Below are 26,735 nucleotides of genomic sequence, written 5' to 3'. Positions count from 1 at the left end.
AGTCTAGCATATCATAAATTTATCAGATTAACAAAACTCAAAATATACAAAACAAATTTATTTTTATTTACTAAAAAAAAGAAATGAAGTACATTTTGTAATAAAAAACTAGTTTAATTTGGCCATTGCTGGATAAAATGATTTCCTTATTGTAATTTACCATTATATCCTATGAATGTAAACTCTTACGGTTCTGATATTAACTGGAGGATTCAATGATGATTCGTTTGGTTCTGTTGTCTGTTCACTATAGAGTACATAAATAAATAAAATCCAACTATTTTATATATATTCTCTATAAATATATTGAATGATTTGCAAATTACCTTTTAAAATAACAATAAGAAAGAAATAATAAACTGTGCACGATCACCAAAATCAATGTTACAAGTAAAAAAATGGTAACATTGCTGAAATAAAGAAAAATTATCTGTTAAACAGAATATGAAATATATTTATTAATCTTAATAGCAAAAATCAACAAAAATATAAATTTTCTACAAGCATATTGGCAAAATTAACATAATAATTCAAAGATATTACTTTATACAATTGATTATTTTATTAAGAGTATTTTTCATGGCCATGCAAATAATACTTTATCTACCCACCGGAGTAAATCTCTGCCGATAGCACGATTACTCTGCCAATCCTGTGGATTATTTACATCTCGTTTCTTGCTTCGAGCATTCGCCCTATCAAAAACCCAATTTTTAAACTTTGATTCTTTCTTCAAATTAATATCTACTTTGGATTCAGCTCTGCCAGTCAATGATTTGCATTCTTCTTCATTTAAGTTTAATTGTTTTAACAATGTACAATGTTTTCTGTTAATCCTTTCTTGAATATTATTGTAAATGGAATGATTTAAATATAAAAACATTTCTTGGTTATCTATGCAGTAATTTAAACCATCTTTGAGTAATTCTCTTAATTTCCTAACTTCGTTGGTGAGATTTTCATTACGATCCTGTAAATCCTTTAGATTTTCTTCCATTAAACTATAATTTAATATACTAATATCTTCATTCAATCTTTGAACCTGCACTTTCATTTCCGTAATATCTCTCATTAAAGATGTGACATTTTCGTTACGATTTAAGATTTTATTAAAAAGAACATCCTAAATAAACAATTTTAGAATTACATTCATTATATAATATAAATTTCATTTGATTTTGTTAAAAAAAATAAATTTACAGATTTTTGTAGCCCTCTCATTTTATATTTCACATCTCTAGACAATTCTTTGAGCATGATGCTTAAATCTTGTAGCAGTGCAATTTCTGTTGTTTTTTCTAGAAATTATAATAAATATATTTTTAATCACTTGATTTAGAGTGATAATAGAAAATCAATAATTTAAAGAGTTACCTTTCGTATTGTGCATATTAAAAATAAAGGCTATTATTAGTATTAGACCAAAAAGTATATAGTGTTTTTGAAAAATAGTTGATTCTGTTTGGTGTTCGGGTTCTACTGTTATGAAACGTGGATCAATTTGGTCAGTTTGAATTCCAACATTTTTCCTCTCAACTTCTTCCTTCACTTCTACATTTGATATATCTACTAAAATAAAAAATTAATTTAATGCTGAATGCTGCATCATCCCATGGAATGCTAAATTAGCTGAACTAATGCAACTGACCCCATTTGCTGGAGACAGCTGGTTGCCAGCATAACACTTGGCACAGGAAGACCTAAGACTAATTTAATGCTATATATTTTGATTATTTCTCTTACCTGGAGAGTTGAAAACAGACCAATGGGATGAAATTGAAGATTGTAATGACTCAGCATAATCTATTAATTCAATATCACTTGATGAATCATTTTTTTCACTCTTTAAATTATCAGTTTCCTTTAGATCTTGTTGTTCAACTAAAGATTCATCTCTAAAAGAAGATTATTTTTAAATTAATCTCATATATAAAAAATACTATCAATTTTTTCCAGCTTTCACTTACATAAATTCGACATTTGTTAAAGAAAAAAAAAATACTGTTACAAATCTTACTATTAAAACAACAAATATTATGATTCTATCAAATATATACTGAATGATTCATTTACTAACAGAAATAAATTCAAATGTACTTTTTACTTATCTTATTCATAAATAGAACTGCAGTATTGTAAAATTATTATTTGTTGGAAATCTTTGCAACTATGAACTTTCCATACTTTATTCAGGTTGTTTATCTCAATGTTTAATTTTGTATTACAACTTTTGTGTAAGACAATATAACACATTTCTTTGATCCTGAGATATACTTTAAATCCATTTTTACTCGTATGAAATATAGATTCATCTTAAAATTGATAGCATATTACATCCATAGTCCAATACAATAGTCAATAGCAATCATGCCAAACAATTCCTGAGTTACATCAGGCTATAGTAAGGCTACCATTTAATAAAATATTGAGTAATTTGGCCTAGAGATAGATGTTAGACACGATTACTTGATATTTAATTATTAAACGTTAGCCTTATTATAGCCTTATATAATTTGGAAATTGTTTGGCATTAATCTAAAAATTGAGTTTAATAGATGTTTATATTAGTCAACAGTCATCACCACCTACAGTGCACACATAATAGACATTTTTGGCTATATTGCTCAACACACTCAGCTCACATTTTCTGGACAATATACAATAATAAAGATAATAGTCTAAATTCATACTTGAGATTGAAACAAGACTTCTAAACATTTTGATATTTCCTTAAATATTTGAACCATGCAATATCAAAGAATACTCATACTAAGGATGGTCTACATATTAAATCCAACTTTAGAAAGTTGCTCATTTATTGCAATCTCACTGTTTCATAATACATGTGACAGACACCTCACAATAACAAATAAAATTCAAAAAATGCATTAATAGGTGCTTAAAACTCTCTACAAAACTAAAATTTAAGACTAAAAATCTTGTTCTAATTCCATTAGAGCAGGGCTTCTTAAACTTTTTTTATTCACGACCCCATTTATAATTGTGATTTTTTCACAACCCAAAAAATATAAAATAAAGATATATACAAATTTGCAAAAACAATAATGGTGTACTACCACAGTTCACTCTTGTGTTACCATGGAACAGAGACAACTGAATACACTGAAAAGCGAAAACACTATACTAGTTCACACTACAGTGTTGCTGAATCATTGTCTCGCTGCACCAGAAGTGACACAAAGCGCAACTCACGAAACCAAGGGCCATATTCTGGTCACTGTCTCTGGTCTCTCGTCTCTCGCAAGCCGGTTGCTGGTTGGCTAATCCAAATGATTAGCAAATCGGCGACCGGCTTGCGAGAGATGAGAGACAGTGACCAGAATACAGCCCCAACACAAAGCGTGCCATTTTCAAACTCTCACAAATTATTTTCAAATTTTGCATTAAAATCTTGCGACCCCAAATGGGGTCGCGGCCCATAGTTTAAGAAGCCCTGCATTAGAGCAATTTTTTATTTTTATTCATAGAATATGTCAAACAATTAAATTGTTTGCAATAGTCATATCACCAAATAATCTCTTAAATCTTATATTTTAAAAAATCAAGTTAAAAAGTTATTCAGCATAAATTTTATATTTAGCAATATGACATCACTATATTTAAACAGGAGGAATAATTTATTCCTTTTAAAAATACTTTCCTATTCTATTTAAATGCTGTTTTAAGAATGAGTCATTATAATAAAAATAATAACAACTATTATAATGCTCTGTTAATTATCATTGTTATAAAAATATCACTGGATTATTTATATCTTAAAGTTTTACAGCCATCTTTGGATTTTATAACAGAAAAAAATCTAAAATATAAATGCCACAAAATTTAAGCATGTATAACAGAACAAAGATGATTATTATTAAATAAATGTAATGGACAAACATTTTCCATTAAATTTTATTTTGGATTACAATGATTTTTTTGTTTTAGATTCAAAAATTGAAGGAATATTATTCAATATGGGATAATTTTGTAGTAAATAATATATAAAATAGTTATTAATTTCCTCTTCCATATTGTAACTGTTATAGGAGATAACTTAGACATTTTACAATGCTGAAAGTTATGTTTTAGACTCTTCTTTATGAAATATTTTTAGAATGTTTGTAATTCTGTCATTAGAATGCATTAAAATTGGAAGTGTTTAATTTAGAATAATTCTTTATTTTATAATTTATATAGCTTTTGAATTTAGTAAATTATATCCAAAATTTTTAAAACTCCATTAAATTGCAAAATGTATTCATGTATTCAATCTGTGTTTAACTCCTACTGAGAGTTTTTTACAACAGTGTAACAAGTACAGAATATAAAATAGAATTAAATAATCAATATTTATTACTTTTTCTTTACTCAATTTATATGTAGAAAAATAACTACAAGAATGGTTCAACTTCTGTCTGGAATTTCAGTAATGGTGATGGGATACAGTAATGGATGGCTACATGTAATTTGTTTTTTCCTATAGGTACTCTCCCTCCACATACATCTCTCCCGTCAGTTTGGTAATGGTGGTATGCATGCAGAATAGAAGTATTTTTACTGGTGTCAGAGCATGGACATGTGCATGGTGGAGGCAATCAACAGACTTGGTTAGGAAATTCTGGATCATCTGGACCACAGTTTGGATCTGTCATCATGCAATTATCACTCTTTTTGGCCCTTTAAAGTAAGCCTTTGGAGACCAGAGTACTTTATACAGTGGCTCTTAAGTCAAGAGTTTGTCATGCAGTGGTTCTGACACCAGTCAAGATATTTCTATTCTGCATGCATACTGTTGTTGTCAAAACAAAGGGTGTCAAGTGTGGAGAATATGTAGAGGGAAAAAAACACAATTTGGGACTATGCAACACACACTATTCCATTGCTATTACTGAAATTCTGGACAGAAGTTGAACTGCTTTGTATAAATTTGTCTTACACATAAATTTATACAAGGGCAATTCAACTGGAGATATAAGAACAGATCTTATTTCATCATTTATATAGCAAATGAAAAATCAGCATTAAAAAACATTTGTTTTGTGAAATTTATTTGAAATGAAATTATTTTGTAGGGAGTGGTCATTTAATTAGTGAACTAATTCATGCTTAATTTACTCTTTGTTAGCAATTCCTTTACACATTTGTTGAGGTTTGAGAGTATTAGTTATTCTGTTTAGCTGTTGTTTGTGGGATAATTTTTCTATTTTGTTTAGAATAATTTACTTATTCCATTATATTCTATATCTGCGGTTTCCAACGTTGCGAAAGAGGTTTTATAATCACCCAACATGTTTGTTCCATAGACTTAACATTGTATCTTTGCCACTCCATCATGCTGGAACCTTTACACCTTTCTCAAATCTCTCTTCAGCAGAATCATATATAGGGTAAGAGCTTTAATTTGATCCTGAACTATATTTTTAGCCTCAAAGCTGTTGTTCAAAGTAATTTGACAAACTGAAACCCTCTTTCAATTAATATAATTTGATTTTTCACTCCTAAAGCATATAATTAAATTTGCTTTTTTATGCCCCATNAATCCTCCGTTCAATTACCTTTTCAAAAAGTTTCATTGTGTGAGCCAATAGTTTTATCCCCCTATAATTACTGTATTACATTCCTGCATATCCCCTTTTTCTTTAAAGATGGGTACTAAATAGTTTCTTCTCCATTCATTGGGTATAGTTCCCTCTAACAGTACTTTGTTAAACAGCTCTGTTAACCAGTCTCTTCCCTCCTCTCCTAGGACTTTCCATACCTCTATTGGTATCTGATCCGGGCCCACAGATTTCTCATTTTTCATTTTATTCAATGCTAGCTGTACTTCCCATTTCTCTATTATGCCTACTAGGCCAATATTTGGCTCTTACATTTTCAGTTTTAGTTTGTCTGTCATTCTCCACATTCATAAGGTCTTTAAAGTATGTTTTCCACCGGGCCTTAATTTCTTCATTTTTAGTTAGCACTTTGCCATTTGTGTTCTTTATACACTTGCTATAGGTCATATCTTTACTCCCTCTGCCTCTCATTTTCGCAAGTCTATATATGGCTTTTCTACCCACTTTTCCCGTGAGTGACCTATACATTTCGTCCTGGGCTTGAGCCTTAGCTATGGCGACCTCTGTCTTTGCCTTCTTTTTCATCTGCACATAGACCTCTCTTTTCTTTTCCCTTACCTTATTATCTCCTTTCTCATTCTGCCAACTTTTAAAGGTATCTTTCTTCTTCTCTCTTATAGCTTTCTTTACTTCTTCATTCCACCACCATACCTCCTTCTCTATTTTCCTAACTGACTTTGTTTCTCCCAGAAGTTCCTTTGCAATCCTTCGTCTTTCCCTGGCCACCTGTATCCACCATTCATCTGCCGAGTCATTGCACTTCGCATTACCATTAATAACGCTTATTACTTTTTATTTAAACTCTATTGCCCTTTCCCCTTTTAACAACCACCATTTAATTTTAGGTATCAGTTTATCTTTATACTTAATCCTATTAAGATCAATCCTTAATTCCATTACTAAGAATCTATGCTGACTAGTTAAGTCTTCTCCTGGTATCACTTTACAGTTCTTAATCCCTTTTAGTCTATTTGTGATTTATGATCCCCGCTGTTATAAGTTATTAAATGTTCTTCACATTTATCAAAATAAGTGTTGACCACAACTAAATCATAGGCAGTGGCCATTTGCAAAACACACTCTCCTTCAAAATTTCTACCACCAAATCCTTTGCCTCCGTGTACTCTCTTATAACCAGCATTATTTTTTCCCACATGCCCGTTAAAGTCCGCTCCAATAAATATCTCCTCATCTGTCGATACCTCTGTCATTATCTTAGCCAAATCTTCCCAAAATTGCTCTTTAACTCCAGCATCTACACCCGCTTGCAGCGCATATTCACTGATTACATTAACTATCAGTTCTCCAATACTCAGTTTCACCAATATTAATCTATAAAAATACACTAACTGGGTTAAATTTGTATATGTGAGAACCCAGTACATTAAACAATGTAAATTAAATAATAATATAACTTTGTTGGCTGGGATATCTGTCAACTTTCACACCTGGAAGCATCTTCCTTTAAGTTCTTAGTATCAAAAAAGATGCTTTCCCGTGACCTTATCTGCTGTCGTGATGATTTTGTTGTTTAATATGACAACTATCAGTCAGTTGTTGCCAGTTCCTTGAGCAGGTCAATCATTTGTGCACACTTCAGTTACTCCTTTCAGAAACATCGAATTACAGTATTGTCAGATACATTGGCTTTGTATTGAAAATGGATATTTCTGCAACCTTGGCTACAGATACTTCACCCCTTTTGTTGTGTGACCATACTTTCTATGGTGGATTTACAGAATATGAACTATCTTCAAGAACTTTTATATTATCAGCCCAACCTGCATGCACCAGATCTCTACTCCTCTACAAGGTATTTATCCCCATGCACTCTATTGTGAACTCTCTCCCTCATGCATAACTGAGTTATTGTGTCTATGTGTCTAGAATTTGGTAATTGACTCAGTAGTCTTATTTTACTAACCTTGTGTAACTTTTAAGAACAAATAAATGGGTATATGTGTTTGTATAACTTGTCTCCAATTGCATTACTTCCGTCGTGCTGTCTCATAGTCTTCCACCTGGAAACAGTCACTTATGAATGCGACTGCTTGCATGACCTAGTTTCTAACAAAAACAATTCATCATTGCAGCTTCTGTGTTGAACAGGATAGTGATGTCATCTTGATGTGGCATCGAAGAGGTGTTGACCCTCCAGTCACATATATATAGGTGCACTACCAGAATGCTCCATGCACTGTACATCTAGCAGAGCATTGTGTGAGATAGCCAGGGACGTAATCAGAGGTACGCCACTTACGGGCACGCGATCGTGAGATCGGTTCTCTTATTCTTTTTTCATAGGAGAGCGTTAATCGCTAGTAGATCTGAACTGTGAAGTTCAGATGCTTGTCAGGACTGACACCAGTTTGTCAATTTATCGATCCGCGGACAAACACGCGTATGAGATCTGATTCGGATTCAAATTAAAAGACATTTTAATTAAAAACAAACAAAAGTAAATTTAATGATTCAATAATTAAAACTAATACAAATATCGAGGAACAAGGGATATAAATACGACAATTAAGATACACGATTTAGGCAAGGACTTATACTATACCGATGCGCGATCGAGAGAGAGAGCTCACAAAATCGTTATAAAACATACAACCTGTTTTAGTTGTCGTTCGTCTTCTTCTCTGTAGGCAAGGGACACCTTGGAGATAAAGTTCATTTACTTCTTTCCATGGGAGATCAATATATGCACAAAATCCAAGTATATTTTCTAAGTGCTAACTCTGGAATTATTCTGTATGTGACTCATCAAAGGACGTTGGTCATCAGAAGGAAAATGTATGGAGTTCGAACACTCTCTATGTCTGTCGATGAACTCCCCGAATCCTGACAAATTCTCTCTATATCTGCTGATTTTCGACCAATCATTGGCCAGTAACTCTTTCGTGAGAACGGATGAAAGGGGAATGAATGAGGGGTAAACATTTCCCATCTGAGCAGGATTTTAACCAGATAAGGGAAAGTCAGAAGATGTTCTAACTTCTGTGAAAGGAAGTAACATCTGTTATCTGCCTTTCCCCACGTTAAAATATTATTTTTCTCACCAAAAATGAAGTAATATTTGGTGACAATNATTTTTTTTTTTGTATATGACCTTTAACCATAACTTTGCAATAGTTCATAATATATATTACTATATAATATATTTTTATAATACAAATATACGTGTTATGTCAGCTAGTTTTAGGCATAGAAGAAAAAAATGGAGCTTGGGAGTGGAGTGGCAAGCTTTTCTTCTTTTTCATCCTGAGTTTGGACAAGGTTTGGTTGGTTGACTAGGGTGGAACTAGGGTTCAGTCCTTATTGTAGTAACTGCTAAGCTTTTTTTTTTTTTTTTTTTGTCTAAGTTGGAAATTGTCCCTTTGGCTTTGTAAATCCTGAATTCCAAATGTCTTAAGGTGGAAATGAAATGGGTGTTTGTAATAGTGAGTTGTCTCCATGTGTTGTATGCATGGTCCTTGATTCTTGTCAATAATGACCAGGAAATGATCTCCTGCCCAACCTATTATCTTTTATTGGTATGTTGTACACACCTGGTTTCTACATAGGTTCTATTTCATCTTTATTGTTTCTTAGAAGACCATATATGGAAGGATTCCTTCTGTAGTAAATATGCCAGTGAGATGCTCTAGAAATCTCTTAATGGCTGTCCATATGGTGTCTGTTAAGAGCTTATGAGCCTGAAGTCTTCCTGATATATTTTTTGCTTTTCTTGTCATGGGTTTTCTTGTGTTTGTAGATACACATACAAATTCTCCTATTTTGACTTTAACAGTTTAGAATGCTTTTGAAAACAAAAAGTTTTGAAAATGTGTACAACATTGAGTTCCTCCAGCATTTAAAAATCAAAAGTTAGTTAGGGTGGAGCCATTGTCAGTGAACTTGACTGACTGAAAAATATTTGGACATTAGAAGACAAAATGTTTTCTCATGTCTGACTGTGAAAAGTAGTTTCTTACATTATCCTTATCTTCACTGATCAAGAAATATTATTTATACAGCAAATCTTTGGAAAATTCATATGCAGTTTAACATGGTAATGACAAAAATATTTAATGATTCTAATCACAGCAAGTTCTTAAGAAATATTACATCTTTCCAATGGTTGTGTATGTCTCATCTGTTCATTCATTGTTGGACTACAATATGTAGACTAGTGAAATGGCAGATGCAACTCTGATATAATTGGTTGAGGTTTATGATTTTATTCAGTAAAACATCTAAAATCTTGGAATACCATAATTTTTTTTTCGCTTGTTTGAATTTATTTTATTGTGTAAAAACATCTAATGTTCTCAAATTTAACTATTCATTCAATGACATTTTTAGTATTTAATTGATTTTTACATAAATTAAAGTGAGAATCAAATACAAGCTTTGAAAAAACTAGAATTGATAAAAAGATTTAATTTGTATAATTTCTTTTTGTACTTCATACTATACAGTGTGTTCATAATTAAAGTTCACATTTCAAGAAGATAAAACTCTGGAACTAATCAAGAGAATTTCTGATATTATATTTTACATAGNACACTAAGAAGAAATTTTTCGAAAAATTCCCCCCCACGGGGGAAGTGTTATAAATTTATAATAGATACATTTTGAGCCACAACAACGCGTGGCGGGGTCTGCTAGTCCAATATAAAATTTTATAGCCCCTTGAATTTATACTTATAATTAAAGACCTCAACACAAACTGGTCAGCTCCACTTTTTAAAATTTTTATACTATAGTAGAATCTTATTTTAATGGATTGCAGAACAACAGATTTTTCCCCAGATCCTGCCAAATCAATGTAATTTTACCTCCTTTAGCAGATCCATAACTGAATTAGATTTTTCTAGCCCCATCTACTGTAAACATCATATTTTTTTAATGTTTAATTAATATTTGGGTGTTTCTGGGCACTGAATTAAAGAAATACATTGCATGAAAAGCAAAATATGTGCATAACTGTCATGGTTTGCATTACTTATGTTGCAGCTGCACATCAGCTCCCACCTGTAGTGCATTGATTAGTGACAGGAAGCTACTTTTGGTCCAAGTGTGGTGCTGAAATTTAGCAAGGCCATTGAGTCTTTCCAAGCTGTAAAGATCTTCCTGGCTAGTTTAAGCATAAATGAACAGGCTGTACAGTACAGTAACAGTACATGACATTAAGCACAACCACTGTTCATTATTAGCAAGGGTCAGAAAAGTGGCAAAAAACTATTCCATCTTGGTTTGTTTTGATAACAAATCATGAAGTCAGGTGAAGTGCTAATGAGCATACTAAGTGTATTTTGCCTTCTTTTGTGCTTACAGCATATACAGTTTCTGTCAACTTTATCATACACACACATGTAGTGTTGCCAACTTTTCAAAATCGCTGACCCGGATGGGAGGTCAAGTTTGTTCAAACAGAAGTTCCTGATGCATGCGCAATGTTATTTTACAATGTGAAGAATAACACGCATGCAAATCAGTTACAGTGTACAGATAATTTAGCTGTATTTGAAACGTGTACAATAGTACATAAAAAAAAAGGTTGCTGCGCACCACACGTCAGCATAAACAGACTAACATGGCAGAATTGCAGATGAGTTTCAGTGAGTGTGAATTATTTTGCCATTAAAATAGTATAAATTTGTAAAAATATTTGCAAGAACTTTGTTTTATCGTAATTTCACAATTTCTACGAAATTCCTGGACAAAATTAATAGTTCACCCAGACAGTGAGTCAATTTCCAGACTGTCCGGGTGAAAACCGGATGGGTGGTAACACTACACATATGTACAGTACAATCTTGTAACATGTGTTTCCATGCAATTCACAGTAATTACCTCAAGAGAATAATTTCATGTCGAGTTATTTCTTATATGTAGGGATTAAAAAAAACAATTTTTTTTTGAATAACAAATATTTTCCTGGATGTGCAGGAAATTGTTGTTTACAATATAACAGATTCTTGAAATAATGGACAATGGATGATTTTCAGTGTCCTGAGCAATCCATTAAAACAAGATTCTACTGTATGAACAAAATTTTATGTATGAAAAAAAATTAACCAAAATAGTCAAAATGTGTAAAAATCAATAAGATAACATGCTTTTAGTAAAAAATACTATTTTTGCAACAATAATTTCTATAAAAAGATTTTTTTCTTAAATAGAGCTGTCAGATTTTTGCCTGAAAATTAAAAAAAAAAATCAATTGAAATTAAATGTATAACAATACAGATTTATTAATCATCAAATAGTTAAAGCAAGCAATACATTAATACATTTTAATTTTGACATTGCATTGCTGTTATCAGGTTCTTCTAAAGATATATATGGTCCAACAACATTCATTAGAATATCATAAGCATATGCTAAATATTGATAAATGGTATTATCAGCTAGAAAAGAAACATTTTTTTAGCTTCTTTTGGTTAATGGATAGAGGGTAACTAGCCAGGGCCGTACCATGCTATGATGCAGAGATGCAGCCGCATCAGGCGGCACCGTATGGGGCCGGCATAAGCAGCATTTAAAGGGTGGCATAAGCGGCATTTAACAGGCGACATTTCGAAGACTTGCATCATACTAAGAAAATCTACCACACGGCCCTGTAACTAGCATATAGTTTTTCATTTGGCAGAGAATATAACTGGAGTTTTTTTAAAATTAAACTCAAAAACAATTGTAATATGTAACAATGATGCTACATTTTACTTGGAAACACAATAATTTGAAATAGTTTTATTGGGAAAGTATTAAAAAAATAAAATTCTAAAGTTAAAATTAATCAGGCACAAAATTACAATTTCCTAATTCACATCTAAACAAAGAAAATTCTAATTTTCTTTATTTAGTTTCTTTGTGTTATAATTTTAAAGTTCTTCCATCAGAAATTTGTAGGTACTGAGTCAACTCCATTCCTAAAAGATTATTATATTTTAAATCTTGGAGTTGAGTATTTTTCATACCAAAACACATGTAATGCTTAGTACATTTAAATGTATTTGAAATCATTTTTGCCAAAAAGTAGAACTGACTGGTATTTGCACAGAAGCCTTAAGTTAATTTACATGAGTAGAGAGTACATAATTGATTGTAAATTTATGAAATACTTTAATACTCATTATTTATAAGCTGGTAAAAATGCATGTTTGTATTCACATACACATTTTCTTAATACAAATGTGTGATTCATATTAATTTAGTAGCTATAATGGTAATGATCAGTAGAAATGCTTCATAATGACAAACAAAAATAGTAAAATATTGTTTATTAGTACTTAAACTTTTTAGTGTTGAAGAATATTAATACTTAATTCATAAGAAACATGTTTTCATTATATAGTGAATATATTAAACATAAAAACTGAAAATTGTTTAATTTAAATACTAAATGATTTGCAATGATCTCTGATTGAAGCTGTTCAGCACTCTGATTTGAGCAGCACTGATTTAAACAATTATTGATAAAATATTGAATAGAAAGTTCCTTTTAACAATTTAAATTTAATTTAGATTTATAATAAAATAATATAAATACAACAGTTATCATATATAACAGATAAGAGCAGGATCATCTGTAATTTAGAATATTGTACATTTTCAACTTTAGAAACATCACCAAACGATTGCATTAAATCGGGTCAGCAACCTGCGGCTCTTTTTAAATTAGTAAATAATATACGTATAACAAAATAAAATTTTTAATTTAAGTAAAAGGAAAAGATAACTCGTAAATGCCACTATTTTTTAAAAGACTTTCTGATTTCACTAATCACTTATCATTTCACGTCAGAATAAGAATATTACACACATAAAAGCATTTATAAAGAACGGAACATCTGGTTGCAATTATCAAGTCTTAGATGGCACAAAGTGTAAAATGTTACCACTATGCTCATGAGAAATGTTTATTGTACTGTAAATAGAAAGGTTTCCTTACTTTTATGACTGAAAGAACAGTTGTTGCTTGTCCCTAGAATTTATGACTCTGTTTTTATTTCAAGTGATTCTAGAATTTCTCACCTACAGTGTTGCTCTTGTGTTGGCAAGTGGTCTGTAAGTTTTCTGCTTTTAGTTTTTTTTGCTCTATTGGATATATTTTATATAGAAGTTATTCTACTGTTTTATCAAGTTTATTATAATTATATGATTTCCAGAGAATATTATCTATTTGTTTTCTTGCACATAAGATATAATAAAACAGGTTTTTAGATAATTTTTCTTATTTGTTAGATCGGTTAAAAATCACTATTCTACTTTTTCTAATTATTATGGCTGGGAAAAAAAAGAGAAAAGTTGAAAAAGAAAATCGAGAATTTAGAAGTGAGTGGACTAAATCCTATGTAGTTGTTTCAAATTTAACAGATTCCCAGTGTGTTTAATATGTCAAGAAAAGTTTTCTAATAACAAAAAATCAAATGTACAAAGGCATTTTTAAAATAAACAAAGCATTTGCAAACACTTATTGAGAGGGAGAAGAAAGGCAGTAGAACTTCAATGTAAAATGAACATTTTCAAATTGGATAAAATCAAGTAACAATACAATTACTGCTAGTTTTATTGCCTCTCTAGAAATAATGAAACAGGAAAGTCATTTATGCATTGTGATTTTGTGAAAGATTGTTTTATTAAAATGTCTGAGTATCTTTTTTGCAATTTTAAAAATAAAACAGAAATAATTACTAAAATAAAAGACATGCCATTGTCTGCTAAAACTGTAAGAGACAGAACTATTTGTATGGCAGAAGATGTAACTTAGTAAGTAGGTTATGGATTCAAGTTCAACACCAGGATTTTCTATTGCCTGTGATGAATCTTGTGATGTGAATGATATTGCACAGACTGTACTTATTTGTAGATATGTTGACTCTGACAGGCCTCAGGAAGATTCACTTGATATACTGCCACTTACAGGACTCTATATCTTCGAGGTGAAGCTATAGAATCTGCTGTTACCAATTGTTTGAAAAGTAAAAATATTGATATTAATAAAATTGTATCAATTGCAACCAATGGAGCACCAAGTATGAAAGGTGAAAAGAAAGGTTTTGTTTCTATGTTTAAAAAACAAATTTTGAATGACATTTTTTCTTTTCACTGCATAATCCATCAAGAGGTACTTTGTTTGCAAACTTTTCCAAAGGAACAAATTGTGAACAAAATAATGGCAAGACTATATCATCGGCAATTTTGTGAACTACTTAATAAAGTCAACAGCCAGTATTCTGATCTTTTACACTAAAGTAAGGTGGCTTTCCAGAGGAGCAGTGTTAATGCAATTTGCTGCTTGCATTAAACAAATAAAATTATTTTTAAAACAAAAAGATCTTGAATATGTTGAGCTCAATAATCATGATTGGTTACAAAAATTTTATTTTATGGTGGACATGACCTCACATTTAAACACACTAAACAGGAAACTTCAAGGGAAGGTAAATACAGCTATTTTGCTTTTAGAAGTACAGTAGAGCCTTGAAAACTCGGCCTAATGTGGACTGAAGGGTGGCCGAGTTTGTGAAAATGCCGGGTTATCGGGAATGGAGTTAAAAAAAGGATAAGTATGCGTGTTTCCTCAGAAAATATTGTACTGTACTTGTATGTATTGTTTGCTTGAGAATACAACAGAGAATAAACTGCCCAAATAGCCTTAAACAAAGGAAAAGTACATCCTTTATGAAGGCATAGAGCCTTTACTACATGAAAATGAAAATTAATGAATACACTGTGTACAGTAATTTACCTCATAAAACAGACCTCAGAAAAATACTTTATGAGGCATAAAGCTGTCTATAATGAAAATTAATTAACTAAGGATTTTTTTGCCCTGCCAAGGTGTGGTCGAGTTATCCGAAGTGCCAAGTTTTCGAGGCTCTACTGTACTTGCTTTTGAACAAAAATTATGTTTGTTTGCCACAGACTTAGAGAAAGGCACATTTTCCTCTGTTGAAGAAATATCAACAAGATCATATTTCAACAGATTTAACATATTTCACACAAATAGTGATAAATATGAAATCAGGATTTGGTAAGAGATTTAAAGAGTTTATAAAGGAAAAGACAACCTTATTGTTTTTATTGAGACCACTCAAAATTAATTCTACTGATTTGAATTTTTCATTTTTTAATGATATTGATCAAAGCAATTTTTCAACTAGAACTAGCAGATTTAAAAATCAAGGAAATGTGGAGTTCAAAATTTGTAAATCTTAAAAGTGAATTAGAAAACTTAGAAAGACAGAAATCTACTTTTGCTTCACAGCATAAATGGTCTGAGATAGAAAATATTAAAAGGCAAGATCAAGTTGTTTTTGATACTTGGAACAGTTTGTCTGATACTTACATTCAATTAAAAACTTATGTATTTGGACTGCTATCGATTTTCGGATCAACATATTTTTGCAAACAGACATTTTTGAACATAAATTTTATTCAAAATAAACTAAGAAATCAGCTGAACAGTGTGAGTCTGACATCTTGTTTGAAAATAAAAGTAATGTCATATTTACCGAATTTTGACAAACTTTCTTGAGAAATTCAGCAACAAAAATTTCATTAGAAACCATATATTGTTCTTATTTTTTATAAAGTTCTCTATTTTAACTTTTTTATTCATACAAGTTAATATTATAAAATATTTGAAATCTCAGCATACTGTTTGACTGAAAAAAAATGTTAATTTATATGTAAGAATGTTTAAAATTACTTACAAGGGTCATTCAAGGTTAAACGAGACTTTTGGGCCTATAATTTTGAAGAGTAACTGTAGCATGATAAAAGTTGGGAAGGGAATAGCATTATCCATCCCAAGATTTCGGTAGCAAGAATGACGTATTTTGTGCATATGTAGCAGTTTTAGTGATCATGGTGAAAGGTAATGTGTTTGCAATGGTTGAACAGCGGTGCGTAATCAAATTTCTCATGAAGAAAAAGGTTAAACTTGCTGAAATTTTGAGAAGATTGAGTGCGTAGTATGGAAAACAAATGTTATAGCAGGCAAGAGTGTATGAATGGTGTCGACAATTTGGTGAAGGATGAGAGCTGGGAAAACCATGAAAATTGTCTTCTGGGACATGTGAGGTGTTATCCATGTGGATTTGCTAGAGAAAGGGGCCACAATTAATGCCCAGTATTACAACAAATTGATTATGAGTGCCGTATGAAATGCCATTTGCAAGAAAGACTATAATGTTGTCTGGGAAAACAATTCTTCTTCATGACAATGCCTGTCCTCACACAGCAATTTGACAACAACAACTCTGGAAGGTGTTGCCTCACACCCCTTATAGTCCAGACTTAGCTCTCAGCAATTATCATTTATTTGGGTCCCTTAAACAGTAGCTGGGAGGAATGAAATTCCAGACAGATGATGAACTACAGCAAGTTGTCCTGTGCTGGCTATGATTTTTCTATGAGAAAGGTATCAGGGACCTATCCCACTGCTAGGAACAGTGTCTACATACAGATGGAGAGTATTTTAAAAAATTGGTGTAGTTTATACATGTTTTGGGCATTCCTTTTGGTCTGTAGAAATAAAAGTCTCGTTTAACCTTGAACGATCCTTGTATTTTTTACTTTAAATTAATAATTATATTTTGTAATTACAATTATTGTAACATTGATAATAAATAATTGAATTGCAGTGTATTTTATTACACCACCTTTAAGCAAAGCACAGATAAACCCATTTTAACAAAAAAAAAAAAAAAAAAAAAACATGTTTACACTCAATTTTCAAAAATGTATATTTCGTAATTCAAGTTGATGACTTGTTGCTCCGTAAGTATTATTTTGGTAAATATAATTCCTAAAATGGCTCTTTATGAAAAAAGGTTGCCGACCCCTGCTTAAATAATCAAGCTATAACTCTGCTACTTTAATGATTAATACTGAGTAATTTGCTACTAGAAGTAGATGTTAGGTGCCATCTCTAACTAAATTAATAATTTAGAATCATCTGGAAGAAAAGAACTGACCTGGGGCATGGCTTGAACCAGGGCCGTGCCGTAGATTTTCTCAGTGTGATGCAAGTCTTCGAAATGCCGCCGCCCCTTAAATGTTTTTCTCTAAAATACCTTCGGTTCTGATTTTAAAAAACTGCACAAATTGTATGAATACTATTTTTATTTTGAAAATAAAAATTACTTTAAAACAATGATATCAAGTATCAACTACAAGAATCTACTACAGTTTTACCCTTCTAACTTTAACTTTAGCAAATTCGTTAATTAGGGAATCGTAATCTAGAGTGGCAGCCAATGTAGATTCAATAGAAATATCAATAAATGATAGATTTCTAAGTTTTGTTTGGCTTATTGAACTTCTTAAGTAGCATTTTATTAATCTTAATTTGGAAAAACTTCTTTCCCCACTAGCTACAGAGACAGGGAGTGTTAATAAAATTCTGAAGAGCTACAACAGTATTCAGATACAAAGTAATTAAGTTATTTTGGCATAAATTATTTAAAACATCCAAAGGTTTCATAGAATATGGTAGCATTTGGGATATATACGTAATTCTTCTCAAACATCATTCGCATTTATATCTGATTCATTTTCCACCAAAAGTATTGACTGGAGACTGGTACAATGATTTTCTAGCATTTTGTCATCTAAATCCTTGAGTTTTAAAATATATAAAAACTGAAAATTTTTGCTATGGGTTTCCAGAAGCGTGAATCATTCATTCAGAGAATTAAGGGTAATATCCAGAATATAATTGAAAAAGTTTATTTTAAATTTACTCTCTTCTGTTAAGGGTTCGTCGACAGCTTCTTTGTAATAAAATTGATGCTTTTTCTTTCTGGCTCTAACTTCAGTTTCGGCAGGAAATTCTTTACTGCATTCAAAATTCTCTGCAATCTCATTAGCAGCAATTTTCATCTGATCATATCCAAATTGTCTATAACTTTTCATTTGTTGTATGGTTTCTGATAACATCCTTACCCAATCTGACAAATTTATAGTTACAGATTGCAATAGCTTCGAGATTTGAATTTATTTCAAATAAAATAGCATGCCAAAGAATTATACTGCATATAAACTTGTAATTTTTAATATTTTTTGCTAACCCTCTTGCTTTAACTTTAGTTTCTGCATCTCTGTTGATGTCTTCTATTATTTGGAATAATGCATCATAATGCATCACAAAGTTGAAATCGTAAAGGTTTTAACGCATCTATTCTGCTTGACCACCTAGTAGCGCTCAATGGTTTTAGAGTTAATTGTGAGACATATTTTTTTAGCACTTCCCAACGCTTTGTAGAACCAGAAAAAAAAGTGTAAAGTTCTTGTACAATAGAAAAAAAAGTTGTTGTTTCTGAAGATGAAGATTGCTGCATCATTCACAACTAGGTTTAAAGAATGACACATGCAGGGCACATAAAATGCTCTTGGATATTTTTCAAGTATTCTATTTTGTACACCCTTTCTTACTCCTTTCATATTAGCTCCGTTATCGTAGCCTTGTCCTCTAAGCCATTTTAACTCAAAACCTAACTTTTCCAAATGTGTCAGAATAAGTTCTGTCAAACCCTCTCCAGTTGAATCACAAGCTTCAAAAAAACCAATATGGAATTCTTCGATTTTATATTTATTTTGAATGGAGTTAAAAGCGACAACTCTTATTGTTAATGAGAGCTGTTCAATATGACTTATGTCTGGGGTACAATCGGCGATTATCAAAAAATATTTAGCGATTTTTGTTATTTCGACAATTTTGCTTAAAATTACATTTCCCATCAAATTTATCAATTCATCTTGTATATTATTGCTTAGATAAGTCACAGACCATTTATCAGACTCGTGTTGAACTCTCCTCATATGTTCTTCCATAACTGGATCAAACTCAGAAAGCAATTCAACCAACTTTAGGAAGTTTCCGTTATTAGGCTGAAACAAATGTTCAGTTGTTCCACGAAAAGCTAAGCATTGTGAGGCCAATAGTCTAATTATTGACATAATTCTTTTTAAAACTCCTTTCCAATGCTGAATTTCTATATCCATAATTTGATGATATTCAGCATCAATAGTTTTTTTCTGTTTTAATTGAATGTCCAATTCTTTCCATGCTCTAAATGCATTTCTGTGATTTACATTGTCAGGGTTCTTGGAAGATTTCCCCATTCAGAATAGCCTTTTTTGGGCCAGTCACTAATAGCAGACGAATTATCAAATAAAATACAACAATAGCAAAAAACAGCATCATTTGTAACAGAATAAATCAACCAATTTCTCTCAACGACTTCACCATTGCTCAACACTTTCGAATAATGCGAGGGCAAAAATCTACGCCTTCCTTTATTAATAGGAAACTCGAATTCTTTTATTTGATGTGGACCCCTCTCCACTACTATTTGACAAGTTTCAGATGACATGCAAAAAGCATTCCATAATGCAGGATCAGATGGAATTTCGTTTACTATCTGCTGGCTGCCACTGCTACTGCTACTCGGCTCTTGATGAACTTCTGATGGTGTTATTTTTTGGCTCTCTTCAACAACTTCTTCTGGAAGTGATTGGGGTGGCACTGAGTTTTTATTTGCCAAATGTAAAGCAGACACTGTTGATGTGGATATGGACGGTTCATCTAAACAGGATTTTCGTACTAAGAATTTTTTCATAACATAGCTTAGCTTTTTTCCTTCTTCCCTTTTCTGTAAGCGTTTCTTTTTATATTGACTTCCAGACAACTTTTTCCTTTTCTGTTCCATACTGTAATAAAAATATTAAATAAAAATTCACAGTCCTTTGCAAAGACCAGAGGGTGTCATTGAAAAGGATTAAATATGATGATGCTTATCATGCTATTAAAACAGAGTAGATAAAATAACGATAGAAATGAGTTGCAAAGCTAGTAAGATTTGTAGGTAACAGAACGTAATCTTATAATATAATCGAGATGGGTTGATGATAATGATAATAAGTGCAGAACCCAAACGGTTAGGAGTTGAAAATTGAAAGTTGGTACACAGGGTACGTAATGAGAATGTACTGTACACTAAGAAGGGATTTTTCGAAATTCCCCCACAGGGAAGAGGGAGAGGATTAAGTCTTATCCTTAAAAACTCAGCTTCTACTGTACTATTTTAGATGTGGGTTTTTGTTTTTAACTACATTTTAGTGGGGGACGTCATGAAAATGCACACTAAAAAAGGATTTTTGGAAATTTCAACCCCCTTCGAGGGAAGAGGAGGAGTCAATTTTAGTCGGTATAAAGTGTAAATAATAAATAAAGAAAGTAAATAGTGGCACATATAGTATACATTTTGGCAATTAATAAATATTTTAATAATTTCCATCTTTTGGGTAACCCAAAAACAATAAATCCAAAATTCGAAATATTGAATTGGAAATATATAAAGTTTCAAACAAGTCTTTTTTAGATTTTAGAATTTAAAATCAACAATATAATTCAAGTAAAGCAAGCAAGTAAGTTAATTCTCCATTAAAATTTTTTTGATTTTTTTTTAATTTATAGGTTATTTAAAAAAAAAATTCTTTTTGAATACTAAAGATTCATTCTATTAAAATTCAATAATGATTTTAATCAATTTTTTGTGTTTTTGACTGCATTTTAGTAGGATACGCCTTGAGAATGCACACTAAGAAGGAATTTTTGGAAATTATCCCCTCGGGAGAGAGGGACAGGGTTAAGGATTATCTTAAAGAACTCTGCTTTATTGTACTATTTTAGATTCGGTTTTTTGCGTTTTTGCAGAAAATCAAACATATTTTCAGACCATGTAAAAATTCTGTAATTAATCTCGGAAGAGGAAAACCTAATTCTTGCATCCAGTGAAAACGGGTAAAATCGGCTATAATCTAAAAATCTTAATCTTCACTATCATTATTTTTTGCCCGTGCAACACCGGGCTCATCTGCTAGTAAACAGATAACAAATATCTCTCAAATTGACAGCTAGAAGCCATTTTGACATATGCCTTTCCTTAACTTGTCATTGTATTGTCTCCACTTCAACATATATAAATTTAGTAAAAATAGAGCAAAAAAATAATGAATGCAAAAGTAGCAAATGCAAATATTTCCTAAGCAACTCTCTCTATCACATACAGAATTTAAAAGTAGTCCAATATTACCTAAATAACTCTATCACACACAGGCACACATTCCACACCTGATATATACCCAGCTCGTGCAAATGCTACTTTTTAATTTGAGTTCTTATTATAACAACATAATCCTTTTCAATGATAATAAGTAACTAAAATTGCTGTAAAAAACAATAATTCTCTTACCTGATCTACTTTTTAAACACAAAAAACTGAACTAGTAAAAATGCAAAAATATTATACTGATACATATATATATCTGATTCACTGATTTAAACACAGCACAGCCACTCGCCACTTATAAAGACAAACTAACGTTAAAACCAAATATTGTCAATAATTTAAGGTCAAAGCAGAACTATCAACACGTTACACATGCAATTGTCTTTTATGATAATTGCCACATCAGCTTTTAGGAGAGTCGCACGGTATATTACAAACAAAAACAATAGCTTTGCGCTGTCTTGTTAAAAGCCTTTTGACTGCCGCTCTCCAACAATGCATTTGCACCATAACCGAAATCAAAGGGTACCGAAAGCACTTAAGCAGAGGCGTGCGATAAATCATTAATAGTATACATCAATATTGGAATAACATAGATCAATATAGAAAAGAGTTGCATAAAAATTTTTAATTATTGAATGGTTCAAATAATAATTTGATTTCGCTGCTTATGCTGCCCCCTTACGGTGCCACCTGATGCGGCCGCATCACTGCATCATAGCATGGCACGGCCCTGGCTTGAACCCGCAACCTCCACTTGTCACATGGTGTGCTTGCCAGTTGTGCCGCCTGGATCCCGAGCAAGCCTTCATTAAATTAGCAGAGTTAGCCCAATTATTTAAGGTGATCATTTGGTTATGTTTCTATATATAGGGCTTTGCAATGTTTTCAATTTTACTTAAATTAGATATAAAACTTTTATAATGTTTAATATATTTTAGGCAAATCTCAGTTATTTATAAATATAACAGCTAATTTTTGTGATAATATTTTATAATGCAGTACTTTCTTTTTATTTAAAATCAGTAAAAAAATAATATTTATTCATTAAAAAAAAAATGTTTAATAATATACATACTCTGATGTAGTTTCTGTTTCTGATGATGAACCAGAGGTTACTTTATTGTTATCATCATTCATTTTCAATCTTGTATTAATCTGTAAATAAGAGAAAAATATTTTAAATCTTATTTCTATTAATAAAATAAAAATTTTAACAACAGCATTGTCTATATATATAATGAACAAAACATCATCTCACAGTATATACTGAATATATATATATATATATATTCATATTATATATATATATATATAAATAATACTATAGTCACTTGGTTTTATGAATTTCTAGGACACATACTGCAATAAAATGCACATTGTGATTCTGCCTATGTCCCAGTATGCATTTGTATGTATAATTTGCAAAATCATGATTACATTTTAAATCTTAAAAACAATGTTTTTTCAAAACAACATAAGGCATTACTAGAAATCTAACTAGTTAATTAAGATTATTAAAGAAAAATAAAGGCAGTTTATTAAAATTTATGCATCTTTATTTAGTTACATTTTACTGTATATATTATATTATTATTTAAATTTTGATTATACTAATAAATATCTCATTCTTGATATATCATTAAATATTTTTTGGCCACTGAATTAAGCTATTATAACCATTGAATCCACACATTCTCTTTTCTAAGTCTTTTGATTTTATTTAAATTTAAAAAATTCAAATAGTCATATTACATTTAATACAGTTTTATTGACAAATTCCAAATTCAAATAAACTGTAAGCAAATTATCAGATCGTGCATTTAAACTTAAAAAAAAAAATTGATTAGATACAAGCATGGAAGCTTTATGTTTATATAATAATGACATTACATTTTCAAAAATCAAAAAACTTGACAAAAAAATTTTAATATTTTTGATGATTAGTTTTGACTGAAAATATTTAATTCGAATGACCAAAATATTTATTTTACGCTGTCTATTCATTGATTCTAAGGTGCCAAGTTTCTTGATTATTATGCACAATAATAATGACATAGTTTGTCTACTAAGTATGCATAATTGCTAAATATGCTTTCAAACAAAAGAAAACTATATTATTTCTAAGAAATAAAATTTTGTTTCCAATAAATTACTTTGTCAAAAAGTTAGGAACAAAGTCTGATGATTCATTTGCTTTATTTTCATTTGATTTTTGATAACTTGATATTAAATATAACATAATAATTTTAATTTTCAAAGAGAAATAAAAAATTCTAAAAATAGTTATTGCAAGCATTGTTCAATTCAATAGAATATCAATCATATTAATTTACTTATTTATTAGTCTGAAGTTTTTATTGTTATTTCACTACTGATATTGAGAGGTAGCATGAGAAGTTCTAATTGAAGTTAAATTTAATCATGTTATTTGTCTTTTTATTTCCATTTTCATTAGTTTTGGAAATATTTTGTTAAATCTCAACAGCTATCCTTCCAGTCTATTAGCTTATTTGCATAATAATAATGGTATGTTATTAAACCTATATTCCAGGAAAAAAATATTAAAATTATAAATAACCATTTTAATAAATAAATAAATGACAATTTATCAATAATAAATTATTTCTGAATATATTGTTATAAAATTTAATGAATTTGTGTAAATATGTTTTATGTAAATTAGTATGCTATCACTAGTGTATAAAATGTGACTGTAAAGCTGCACATATGCTTCAAGTTATTGGAGTATTGATAAGTTTTTTTCTTTATTCTGCTAGCTTGTTCATTTCTTGAACTGTATTTTCAAATAATTATATTTTAATTTACTACAAAATAAATTGTAAATAAAAGGCCAATTCTGGCAAGTAGCTGGTTCTAATAGATCTCTCCCCCTGTGTGTGAGGTTTTATACAAAATAACTCAAAGTAACAAAATTCTAAATTTTTACAAGCCCATTTAATATATGATTTTTAAATGTTTCAAACCTTTTTATCTCGTCTTTACAAAATAATTCAAATTAAGAATAAATTTTTACATTTTGCGATATGAAGATTAAATGTCTTGGAATGCTAACTTGTATATAACCAACCAGTAGTACTTTTTATATCCATGATTATAATAATAAACTGATAAAATCTACTTACCAGAGTTGGCATGTTCTAAAATATAATGTAAATATATACAGATAAAGCATTTTGCTTAATGATATTGTAATCAGTTTGGTTGTCTTTGGGTAAACAGCAAATAGGCAAATGGATGTGTTTTTCCACTTCAGCCTCAACATGTAGGTGATAACAATCATGTATTATCACTTAATGTCAAGTCTTAATTCAGTGCTTCAAACATAACAATTTAAGTGATTAACATTTAATCTGCAGGAAGTAAATTAAATTGCTGACCATTTCTTATTTCAACTATAAGTTAGTTTTAAAGACTACCCTGCAAAACCAGTAGATAAACAGTCCTAGATTAATTACTATTAATAAACTATAGTATATAGAGTTATCCATTTTAATAATAATTGCAGTATTCATTTATCTCCCAATTGATTACATCATTTACTTATCACTATGTAAGATTACGAGATTCTACTGTTATATATTCTATATATAAATATTTAAAACAAAAATTATTTTAATAAATTAAAGACTTAAGTTTTAAAACTATAAATTACTGTTTTTATGTCTAAATAATCTTCAATTATTGTAACAGATGCTAAGTCAAAATAAAATTAGATCAATTTTTGATAACAGTTAAATTTTAAAAAATACTTGTTTATAGTTTTAAATTTATAAAAATTCTAAGTTGGAAAATAATTGAGTAATTTCAAATGATGCAAAAAAATATAATTTTCATCATTTTTATTAGTTCAGTTGTTACATATCAGTTATTGTAATTTTTTTTTTAAATCAAATAAACTATTAAGTGATAGCTTTAAAACTGAAAACTTTCTTAATTTTTTGCTTTGCTATGGAAGATGTAAATTCATTTACTAATCTTTTTTATAGGCTTAAAAGGAGTCTTACAGTAATTAATTTAATAATAGATGCTGCTATGCAAAATATTATTTTGATGATAAAACTCAATTTCAAAAAATTAAAATCAAATGGATGACTTCACATGAAGATAAATATAGATACAAATTAAATGACTTTGTAAAGTGTGATATGTTTTGCAATAGATACCAGTTAATGATCTTATAACAACAAAGTTTTAAAATCTAATATATTTGATTTATAGTACATTTTTAAAGAATAAAAGAAATTCTTCTGATTTTATATTGTGTGTATACAGTTGTTATAATTTTAAAACTTGTAAACCAAATCTTTCAAATTATTGGGCTAAGTTAATTGGCAGAATGTTTTATTTGAATTAACTATAAATTGGGTTTAGAAATGATGATGATGATATATTAAGACTTGCTATTTATTTTTTGAAAAGATAAAAATATATCTATTTTTCCAACATGTATTTAAGGTGTTATATAAGGTAAAACTGAAGCTAAAAGTAATTCAGTTTTTTGAATTATAACAGTAAACACTTGATAGTTTCTAAAAAAATTAAATGAATAGTTTATATTGCCAAGAACTAATAGCAAAATTCTTCAGAAAAAACAGAAAACATTTTATATTTTAATAAATTCTTCAGTTTTTTTTTATGTAATAATTATGCATATTATGATATAGAACTCTATTATTGAAAAACTGCAAAATTTATTTAGCTGCAAATAACTTGCAGCTTACTAAATTTTGCAGTTTTTCAATAATAGAGTATACCATAAGCAGATAGGTAAAATTCTAAATGGCTACATAAAATAGTAAAGTTTTGGTGGGCAATTAAAGGTTGGTCCAATTTTCAAATCCTGTTTTCTGAAAATTATGGTTCATAGCCATATATGGTTCTATACCCACAACTTGCTAAAAATATGCAGTTATAGAAAAAACTTGCAGATTACATTATTACATCAAGCAATTGCAAAATCACCATTGATATTCTGGTAATTTGTCAATCAGTATCTGGTAAATTGATGTTTCAAAGG

General features: G+C 30.1%; 1 protein-coding gene across 1 annotated transcript; it reads right to left on the bottom strand.

The window, feature by feature from the left end:
* Positions 1-32: 32 nt before the first annotated feature.
* On the bottom strand, positions 33-25,248 carry LOC111627112. Its single transcript, XM_023370669.1, has 8 exons — positions 24,841-25,248; positions 22,773-22,852; positions 1,744-1,895; positions 1,375-1,569; positions 1,201-1,298; positions 612-1,123; positions 327-410; positions 33-247 (listed from the first exon to the last, which is right to left on the bottom strand). Exons 1-8 carry the CDS (start codon positions 24,850-24,852, stop codon positions 163-165), a joined length of 1,218 nt encoding a protein of 405 aa, XP_023226437.1. The 5' UTR covers positions 24,853-25,248; the 3' UTR covers positions 33-162.
* Positions 25,249-26,735: the final 1,487 nt, after the last annotated feature.

This window comes from Centruroides sculpturatus, unplaced genomic scaffold (genome assembly GCF_000671375.1).
Source record: "Centruroides sculpturatus isolate CEXI.00-Female unplaced genomic scaffold, Cexi_2.0 scaffold334, whole genome shotgun sequence".
NCBI lineage: Eukaryota > Metazoa > Arthropoda > Arachnida > Scorpiones > Buthidae > Centruroides > Centruroides sculpturatus.
The sequence above is the reverse complement of the archived record's forward strand: the minus strand, read 5'-3'. Positions and strand labels throughout refer to the sequence as shown.